Raw genomic sequence first — 9,992 nt, forward strand, 5'->3', positions numbered from 1 at the left:
CCTCGACCGATACAGAGGAATGGCAAGAGGTACATTTTGCAGAAGGCTATGGAGCCCCGTTGCCCTATGCAAATTTATTCAGATGTGTTACCCAGAATTGGGTATTGGTCAGTTTTTGGATTGTATGCAATAATTCCCCTGATTACTTAGCTATCTTGTGCAAATACACTATCATATTCTAACAATTATTGACTTACTGAATTGCCTATTATTTAGTCAATGAAAACATTGATGCATCCTTACATCCTTACATCCCATTGCGCATTAACTGTAGCTAACCCAGGGTTTCCCAAACTCAGTCCTCGGGGTGCACGTTTTGGATTTTGCCCTAATACTACACAATGATCAAAGCTTGATGATTAGTTGATTATTTGAATTTACTGTGTAGTGTTAGGGCAAAACCCAAAACGTGCACCCCTTGGGGTCTTGAGGACTGAGTTAACCCGCAATCACTCCCAGGTGAAGGACATCTCACTGGAGGCCACAGGAGCTTTGTGAAGCCAGCAGGACACAATACATGGAGAGATGACCAACCAATCACTATTGATGATGGGAGTGGAACCTCAACCCAGCAAGTTATTGTGATAGAGGTTAGTGTAATAGTGTTGCATAAAAATGTGTTACTTTGTAGATTAAATATGTCAATTTATTTCAGAAAGGCTCCCCTCCGCTTTCACTTGCTTAAATCCTAATTTATCTGCCATAGGGGAGCTTGTGAGACTTCCTTACAACATATTTATACAATTCTACTCATGTACTGGTAATAACCCCCTCTTCTTGTGTCAGTCTGCAGTTGCAGAGGCTGCAGGTCCTGGGGTCAAGCGGGAGAGCTCTGAAGGAGAGGAGGACCCATGGCACAGTAAAGACATCCAGACTAGAGTAGCTGGAGCGCCCCCTGTAGCCACAGATGACCCCACCACTGCCCCAGCACAGCCCAGGACCCGATGCAGCATCACGGAGGTCAGTGGAATGCCGAACGCTGTCCTCAAGTCAGAGACCAAGACTTTAACTGTACACACAGGATCTGACCACAGGTCAGACCCAGAGACACTGGGGCTGAGGAGACTGGGCTGTCCTCCTGTTCCCGGCTCAGAGTATTTACCGGTATTTCACCAAATCCAGAAGATGGTTAATTCCCGTGGAGATGGTGACACATTAGACACTGAAGTTGATGATCCGTCTTGTTCTTACGCTACAGAGATGGACCCTGGCAACATACCCTTGGGTTTAAAGAGACCGACTGATCAGTCGAAATGGGACTGGAACCAGTACAGTAGTAGTGCATGCTCTGAAGGGTGCCTAGATAAGAAAGGGGAGGTTATAGTGGTAGATGAAGTGACTGTGAAAGTCGAGGGGGATGTTCCACCCACATGGAATGCAGTTAGTCACCAAGGAGACGGACACTCACAGGGCAGAGATTTCTTAGATTACAGGGAAAGCTTAGAGACTAATCCAAATGTCACGACCCACTCCCCTTTACACGCACTCATGGATTGTGACCTGGTGTCCACGTCGATGGGACCTTCCGATTCACACGGCCACATCCTTTTCGATCAGGTATTGAACTCAAACAACAGGGCTGGAGCACAGGCTCAGGGAGGGGGAGCCACATCAGGCAATATTAAAGAGAAACGGTTCCTCTGCATGTTCTGTCACAAAGGATTCAGCTGCCTCCAAAAGGTGGAGATCCACCAGAGGGTCCACACAGGGGAGAAACCCTTCAGCTGTACCCAGTGTGAGAAGAGGTTCTCCCGCCAGGACCACCTGAAAAGGCACCAGAGGGTCCACACAGGGGAGAAACCCTTCAGCTGTACCCAGTGTCACATGCGCTTTGCCCAGGCTGGTCACCTGAAGATGCACCTGAAGGTCCACACGGGAGAAAGGCAGTTTGCCTGTACGCACTGCGGGAAGAGGTTCACAGAGAGGAGCTACCTCAGGATACACCAGCAGAAAAAACATTCCACTCTATAAATAGAAAGTTACCCTGTATTAAAGACAAAGATTCATTTTCATTGTTGTCAGCAGAAATTTAAGAGTAAGAGTAACACATTTCAGTGTTGAATATTCCTGGGTAGAATATTGCATCCAGACGTGTTATTTATTTATATACAGTGCCTTGCGAAAGTATTTGGCCCCCTTGAACTTTGCGACCTTTTGCCACATTTCAGGCTTCAAACATAAAGATATAAAACTGTATTTTTTGGTGAAGAATCAACAACAAGTGGGACACAATCATGAAGTGGAACGACATTTATTGGATATTTCAAACTTTTTTAACAAATCAAAAACTGAAATATTGGGCGTGCAAAATTATTCAGCCCCCTTAAGTTAATACTTTGTAGCGCCACCTTTTGCTGCGATTACAGCTGTAAGTCGCTTCGGGTATGTCTCTATCAGTTTTGCACATCGAGAGACTGAATTTTTTTCCCATTCCTCCTTGCAAAACAGCTCGAGCTCAGTGAGGTTGGATGGAGAGCATTTGTGAACAGCAGTTTTCAGTTCTTTCCACAGATTCTCGATTGGATTCAGGTCTGGACTTTGACTTGGCCATTCTAACACCTGGATATGTTTATTTTTGAACCATTCCATTGTAGATTTTGCTTTATGCTTATGCTTTATCATTGTCTTGTTGGAAGACAAATCTCCGTCCCAGTCTCAGGTCTTTTGCAGACTCCATCAGGTTTTCTTCCAGAATGGTCCTGTATTTGGCTCCATCCATCTTCCCATCAATTTTAACCATCTTCCCTGTCCCTGCTGAAGAAAAGCAGGCCCAAACCATGATGCTGCCACCACCATGTTTGACAGTGGGGATAGTGTGTTCAGGGTGATGAGCTGTGTTGCTTTTACGCCAAACATAACGTTTTGCATTGTTGCCAAAAAGTTCAATTTTGGTTTCATCTGACCAGAGCACCTTCTTCCACATGTTTGGTGTGTCTCCCAGGTGGCTTGTGGCAAACTTTAAATGACACTTTTTATGGATATCTTTAAGAAATGGCTTTCTTCTTGCCACTCTTCCATAAAGGCCAGATTTGTGCAATATACGACTGATTGTTGTCCTATGGACAGAGTCTCCCACCTCAGTTGTAGATCTCTGCAGTTCATCCAGAGTGATCATGGGCCTCTTGGCTGCATCTCTGATCAGTCTTCTCCTTGTATGAGCTGAAAGTTTAGAGGGACGGCCAGGTCTTTTTAGATTTGCAGTGGTCTGATACTCCTTCCATTTCAATATTATCGCTTGCACAGTGCTCCTTGGGATTTATAAAGCTTGGGAAATCTTTTTGTATCCAAATCCGGCTTTAAACTTCTTCACAACAGTATCTCGGACCTGCCTGGTGTGTTCCTTGTTCTTCATGATGCTCTCTGCGCTTTTAACGGACCTCTGAGACCATCACAGTGCAGGTGCATTTATACGGAGACTTGATTACACACAGGTGGATTGTATTTATCATCATTAGTCATTTAGGTCAACATTGGATCATTCGTAGATCCTCACTGAACTTCTGGAGAGAGTTTGCTGCACTGAAAGTAAAGGGGCTGAATAATTTTGCACGCCCAATTTTTCAGTTTTTGATTTGTTAAAAAAGTTTGAAATATCCAATAAATGTCGTTCCATTTCATGATTGTGTCCCACTTGTTGTTGATTCTTCACAAAAAAATTCAGTTTTATATCTTTATGTTTGAAGCCTGAAATGTGGCAAAAGGTCGCAAAGTTCAAGGGGGCCGAATACTTTCGCAAGGCACTGTATATATACATATATAAGCCTAAAACGTATTTCATTTTGTTTGTGCTATATGGTGTTCACAAATTTTCCCAATAAATATGTATTCAGTTCATCAAGTTCATGCTGTGTTTTAGTTGAGACATGTGTATGTGTGGTTTTCATATGGTGTATTTAACACTTGATTGTTTAATAAACACAAAATGGGGCTTTTCATTCTAAGACTTTCATTGAGACTCTTTAGTGCAAGAGGCGTCACTACAGTACCTGGTTTGAATCCAGGCTGGATCACATCCGGCTGTGATTGGGAGTCCCATAGGGCAGCGCACAATTGGCCCAGTGTCGTCCGGGTTTGGCCGGGGTAGGTCGTCATTGTAAATAATAATTTGTTCTTAACGGACTTGCCTAGTTAAATAAAAGTTAAAAATAAAAAATAAAAAAATTTGCGACCCACACATTAAAAAGCAGCTACTGTACACATCAAAATACCTTAGGTCAGGTTTGTCAGATGATTTGACTTATCATTGCTGACTTGTTTTTTACCCACAACGTTTTTGTCCACCATGATGGGTTTAACAACCATTTAAGTAATTCTGTAACTACAGTATAGGACTCAAAAGGGAGGAGGTCAGAGACCTGGCAGTGATTGTGGACATGATCTAGGACTACAGGAAAAGGAGGGCCGAGCATGCCCCCATTCTCATCGACGGGGCTGTCATGGAGAGAGCTTCAAGTTCCTTGGTGTCCACATCAACAAACTATCATGGTCCAAACATTCCAAGACAGTCATGAAGAGGGCACAACAAAACCTATTCCTCCTCAGGAGACTGAAAATATTTGGCATGGATCCTCAAAAATGTCTACAGCTGCACCATCGAGAGCGTCCTAACTGGTTGCATCACCGCCTGGTATGGCAACTGCAAGGCTCTACAGAGGGGATTGCGTACGGCCCAGTACATCACTGGGGCCAGGACCTCTATACCAGGCGGCGTCAGATGAAGGCCTAGACTGTTCTCTATGCTAACACACAGCAAGCGGTACCGGAGTGCCAAGTCTCAGTCCAAAAGGCTTCTTAACAGCTTCTACCCCCAAGCCATAAGCCTGCTGAACAGCTAATCAAAATGGCTACTCGGACTATTTGCATTGACCCCGCCCCCCTTTTTACGATTCTGCTGATACTCAGTGGTTATTATTTATGCAGTCAATATACACCTACCTACAAGTACATATTTACCTCAATTACCGTGACAAACCTGTACCCATGCACATTGACTTGGTACCAGTACCCCTTGTATATAGCCTCTCTTGTTTTTGCTTGGAAAATATATTTCTTAACTTTTCATTGTTGGTTAAGGAGCATCAAAGAGCATCAAATACAACTTGATTTGAAACAAGGTGGGGATGGGTAAACAGTGTTTTTTTGTAGCCATTTGGCAGATGCTCTTATCCAGAGCGACTTACAGTAGTGAGTGCATACATTTTCATACCTTTTTTGTATTGGTCCCCCGTGGGAATCGAACCCACAACCCTGGCGTTGCAAGCACCATGCTCTACCAACTGAGCCACACGGGACGCCATGTTGAAAGTGTGTTCTCTGTACACGTGTGTACGTACCTGAGGGAGTGTGTGTAATCAGTATCACCTGTCTCTTCCAGGAGGAGGAGCGTCCAGAGGTGCATCTGGTGAAGGATGATGGGACCTTCCGATTCACACGGCCACATCCTTTTCGATCAGGTATTGAACTCAAACAACAGGGCTGGAGCACAGGCTCAGGGAGGGGGAGCCACATCAGGCAATATTAAAGAGAAACGGTTCCTCTGCATGTTCTGTCACAAAGGATTCAGCTGCCTCCAAAAGGTGGAGATCCACCAGAGGGTCCACACAGGGGAGAAACCCTTCAGCTGTACCCAGTGTGAGAAGAGGTTCTCCCGCCAGGACCACCTGAAAAGGCACCAGAGGGTCCACACAGGGGAGAAACCCTTCAGCTGTACCCAGTGTCACATGCGCTTTGCCCAGGCTGGTCACCTGAAGATGCACCTGAAGGTCCACACGGGAGAAAGGCAGTTTGCCTGTACGCACTGCGGGAAGAGGTTCACAGAGAGGAGCTACCTCAGGATACACCAGCAGAAAAAACATTCCACTCTATAAATAGAAAGTTACCCTGTATTAAAGACAAAGATTCATTTTCATTGTTGTCAGCAGAAATTTAAGAGTAAGAGTAACACATTTCAGTGTTGAATATTCCTGGGTAGAATATTGCATCCAGACGTGTTATTTATTTATATACAGTGCCTTGCGAAAGTATTTGGCCCCCTTGAACTTTGCGACCTTTTGCCACATTTCAGGCTTCAAACATAAAGATATAAAACTGTATTTTTTGGTGAAGAATCAACAACAAGTGGGACACAATCATGAAGTGGAACGACATTTATTGGATATTTCAAACTTTTTTAACAAATCAAAAACTGAAATATTGGGCGTGCAAAATTATTCAGCCCCCTTAAGTTAATACTTTGTAGCGCCACCTTTTGCTGCGATTACAGCTGTAAGTCGCTTCGGGTATGTCTCTATCAGTTTTGCACATCGAGAGACTGAATTTTTTTCCCATTCCTCCTTGCAAAACAGCTCGAGCTCAGTGAGGTTGGATGGAGAGCATTTGTGAACAGCAGTTTTCAGTTCTTTCCACAGATTCTCGATTGGATTCAGGTCTGGACTTTGACTTGGCCATTCTAACACCTGGATATGTTTATTTTTGAACCATTCCATTGTAGATTTTGCTTTATGCTTATGCTTTATCATTGTCTTGTTGGAAGACAAATCTCCGTCCCAGTCTCAGGTCTTTTGCAGACTCCATCAGGTTTTCTTCCAGAATGGTCCTGTATTTGGCTCCATCCATCTTCCCATCAATTTTAACCATCTTCCCTGTCCCTGCTGAAGAAAAGCAGGCCCAAACCATGATGCTGCCACCACCATGTTTGACAGTGGGGATAGTGTGTTCAGGGTGATGAGCTGTGTTGCTTTTACGCCAAACATAACGTTTTGCATTGTTGCCAAAAAGTTCAATTTTGGTTTCATCTGACCAGAGCACCTTCTTCCACATGTTTGGTGTGTCTCCCAGGTGGCTTGTGGCAAACTTTAAATGACACTTTTTATGGATATCTTTAAGAAATGGCTTTCTTCTTGCCACTCTTCCATAAAGGCCAGATTTGTGCAATATACGACTGATTGTTGTCCTATGGACAGAGTCTCCCACCTCAGTTGTAGATCTCTGCAGTTCATCCAGAGTGATCATGGGCCTCTTGGCTGCATCTCTGATCAGTCTTCTCCTTGTATGAGCTGAAAGTTTAGAGGGACGGCCAGGTCTTTTTAGATTTGCAGTGGTCTGATACTCCTTCCATTTCAATATTATCGCTTGCACAGTGCTCCTTGGGATTTATAAAGCTTGGGAAATCTTTTTGTATCCAAATCCGGCTTTAAACTTCTTCACAACAGTATCTCGGACCTGCCTGGTGTGTTCCTTGTTCTTCATGATGCTCTCTGCGCTTTTAACGGACCTCTGAGACCATCACAGTGCAGGTGCATTTATACGGAGACTTGATTACACACAGGTGGATTGTATTTATCATCATTAGTCATTTAGGTCAACATTGGATCATTCGTAGATCCTCACTGAACTTCTGGAGAGAGTTTGCTGCACTGAAAGTAAAGGGGCTGAATAATTTTGCACGCCCAATTTTTCAGTTTTTGATTTGTTAAAAAAGTTTGAAATATCCAATAAATGTCGTTCCATTTCATGATTGTGTCCCACTTGTTGTTGATTCTTCACAAAAAAATTCAGTTTTATATCTTTATGTTTGAAGCCTGAAATGTGGCAAAAGGTCGCAAAGTTCAAGGGGGCCGAATACTTTCGCAAGGCACTGTATATATACATATATAAGCCTAAAACGTATTTCATTTTGTTTGTGCTATATGGTGTTCACAAATTTTCCCAATAAATATGTATTCAGTTCATCAAGTTCATGCTGTGTTTTAGTTGAGACATGTGTATGTGTGGTTTTCATATGGTGTATTTAACACTTGATTGTTTAATAAACACAAAATGGGGCTTTTCATTCTAAGACTTTCATTGAGACTCTTTAGTGCAAGAGGCGTCACTACAGTACCTGGTTTGAATCCAGGCTGGATCACATCCGGCTGTGATTGGGAGTCCCATAGGGCAGCGCACAATTGGCCCAGTGTCGTCCGGGTTTGGCCGGGGTAGGTCGTCATTGTAAATAATAATTTGTTCTTAACGGACTTGCCTAGTTAAATAAAAGTTAAAAATAAAAAATAAAAAAATTTGCGACCCACACATTAAAAAGCAGCTACTGTACACATCAAAATACCTTAGGTCAGGTTTGTCAGATGATTTGACTTATCATTGCTGACTTGTTTTTTACCCACAACGTTTTTGTCCACCATGATGGGTTTAACAACCATTTAAGTAATTCTGTAACTACAGTATAGGACTCAAAAGGGAGGAGGTCAGAGACCTGGCAGTGATTGTGGACATGATCTAGGACTACAGGAAAAGGAGGGCCGAGCATGCCCCCATTCTCATCGACGGGGCTGTCATGGAGAGAGCTTCAAGTTCCTTGGTGTCCACATCAACAAACTATCATGGTCCAAACATTCCAAGACAGTCATGAAGAGGGCACAACAAAACCTATTCCTCCTCAGGAGACTGAAAATATTTGGCATGGATCCTCAAAAATGTCTACAGCTGCACCATCGAGAGCGTCCTAACTGGTTGCATCACCGCCTGGTATGGCAACTGCAAGGCTCTACAGAGGGGATTGCGTACGGCCCAGTACATCACTGGGGCCAGGACCTCTATACCAGGCGGCGTCAGATGAAGGCCTAGACTGTTCTCTATGCTAACACACAGCAAGCGGTACCGGAGTGCCAAGTCTCAGTCCAAAAGGCTTCTTAACAGCTTCTACCCCCAAGCCATAAGCCTGCTGAACAGCTAATCAAAATGGCTACTCGGACTATTTGCATTGACCCCGCCCCCCTTTTTACGATTCTGCTGATACTCAGTGGTTATTATTTATGCAGTCAATATACACCTACCTACAAGTACATATTTACCTCAATTACCGTGACAAACCTGTACCCATGCACATTGACTTGGTACCAGTACCCCTTGTATATAGCCTCTCTTGTTTTTGCTTGGAAAATATATTTCTTAACTTTTCATTGTTGGTTAAGGAGCATCAAAGAGCATCAAATACAACTTGATTTGAAACAAGGTGGGGATGGGTAAACAGTGTTTTTTTGTAGCCATTTGGCAGATGCTCTTATCCAGAGCGACTTACAGTAGTGAGTGCATACATTTTCATACCTTTTTTGTATTGGTCCCCCGTGGGAATCGAACCCACAACCCTGGCGTTGCAAGCACCATGCTCTACCAACTGAGCCACACGGGACGCCATGTTGAAAGTGTGTTCTCTGTACACGTGTGTACGTACCTGAGGGAGTGTGTGTAATCAGTATCACCTGTCTCTTCCAGGAGGAGGAGCGTCCAGAGGTGCATCTGGTGAAGGATGAGGGTTGTGAGGAGGGTCTGGGGAACACTGAGGGGACCATGGTCATGGAGGACAACCAGACTTCACCTCCTGAATCCACAGAGGAACCAGCTGAGCAGCACAGGACCACATACAGTCTCACTGAGGTGAGCACACTGTGAACTACTGTCTGATGGTATTAGGTCTGGGTAGGAGAGCTGATCTAGGATGAGTTTAGCCTTTTAGATCATAATGAATAAGGCTATGTAGACACGCGTGGACTTGATCCTCAATCAGAACATCTACTCTGAGACTCTTTGTGGATACGGCCCAGGTCTTGATGAATTTTGTCTTAAGTGTGGGACCATGCCTTTCAATTATCAAACCATTAAAGACTGTCAACTAATAAAATCAACTAACATGTTTGCATAATACTCATAGCAATCCCTCTTGTCCAATCAGAAGATGCTCCATAGCAGGGTGCTCATATCAGATTTCTTGATCCAACATCCTCTCACTCTGTATCTCTTACAGTCAGTAGACATGGAGGATGGAAAGCCTGATCTGCTGCTGGTCAAAGAGGAGACAATAGAAGATGGACCAGAGAGCATTGATCTGCTGAGTGGACTAAAAATGGGGGAGCAAGGTAAGAGAGACATAGATATAGCCTACATACAGTAATAGATCTTCAATCGGAATAGTGATGCACCTTGCTATTATTTTTTCT

General features: G+C 43.8%; 2 protein-coding genes and 2 non-coding genes across 4 annotated transcripts; 2 read left to right on the forward strand and 2 right to left on the reverse strand.

The window, feature by feature from the left end:
• The first annotated feature begins 544 nt into the window (after positions 1 to 544).
• Positions 545 to 2,145, forward strand: LOC109901209 (zinc finger protein 696-like). Its single transcript, XM_020497265.2, has 2 exons — positions 545 to 590; positions 787 to 2,145. Exon 2 carries the CDS (start codon positions 970 to 972, stop codon positions 1,969 to 1,971), a length of 1,002 nt encoding a protein of 333 aa, XP_020352854.1. The 5' UTR covers positions 545 to 590; positions 787 to 969; the 3' UTR covers positions 1,972 to 2,145.
• LOC116376443 (protein krueppel-like) lies at positions 849 to 6,041 on the forward strand. The gene is made up of 2 exons (XM_031836641.1): positions 849 to 960; positions 5,375 to 6,041. The coding sequence occupies exon 2, from the start codon at positions 5,409 to 5,411 to the stop codon at positions 5,865 to 5,867; it is 459 nt and encodes a 152-aa protein (XP_031692501.1). The 5' UTR covers positions 849 to 960; positions 5,375 to 5,408; the 3' UTR covers positions 5,868 to 6,041.
• trnaa-ugc (transfer RNA alanine (anticodon UGC)) lies at positions 5,219 to 5,292 on the reverse strand. The gene has a single exon. It is a non-coding gene; the product is annotated as a tRNA-Ala (tRNA).
• A 3,073-nt stretch (positions 6,042 to 9,114) lies between the features above and the next one.
• trnaa-ugc (transfer RNA alanine (anticodon UGC)) lies at positions 9,115 to 9,188 on the reverse strand. Its single transcript has one exon. It is a non-coding gene; the product is annotated as a tRNA-Ala (tRNA).
• Positions 9,189 to 9,992: the final 804 nt, after the last annotated feature.

This window comes from Oncorhynchus kisutch, linkage group LG12, assembly GCF_002021735.2.
Source record: "Oncorhynchus kisutch isolate 150728-3 linkage group LG12, Okis_V2, whole genome shotgun sequence".
NCBI lineage: Eukaryota > Metazoa > Chordata > Actinopteri > Salmoniformes > Salmonidae > Oncorhynchus > Oncorhynchus kisutch.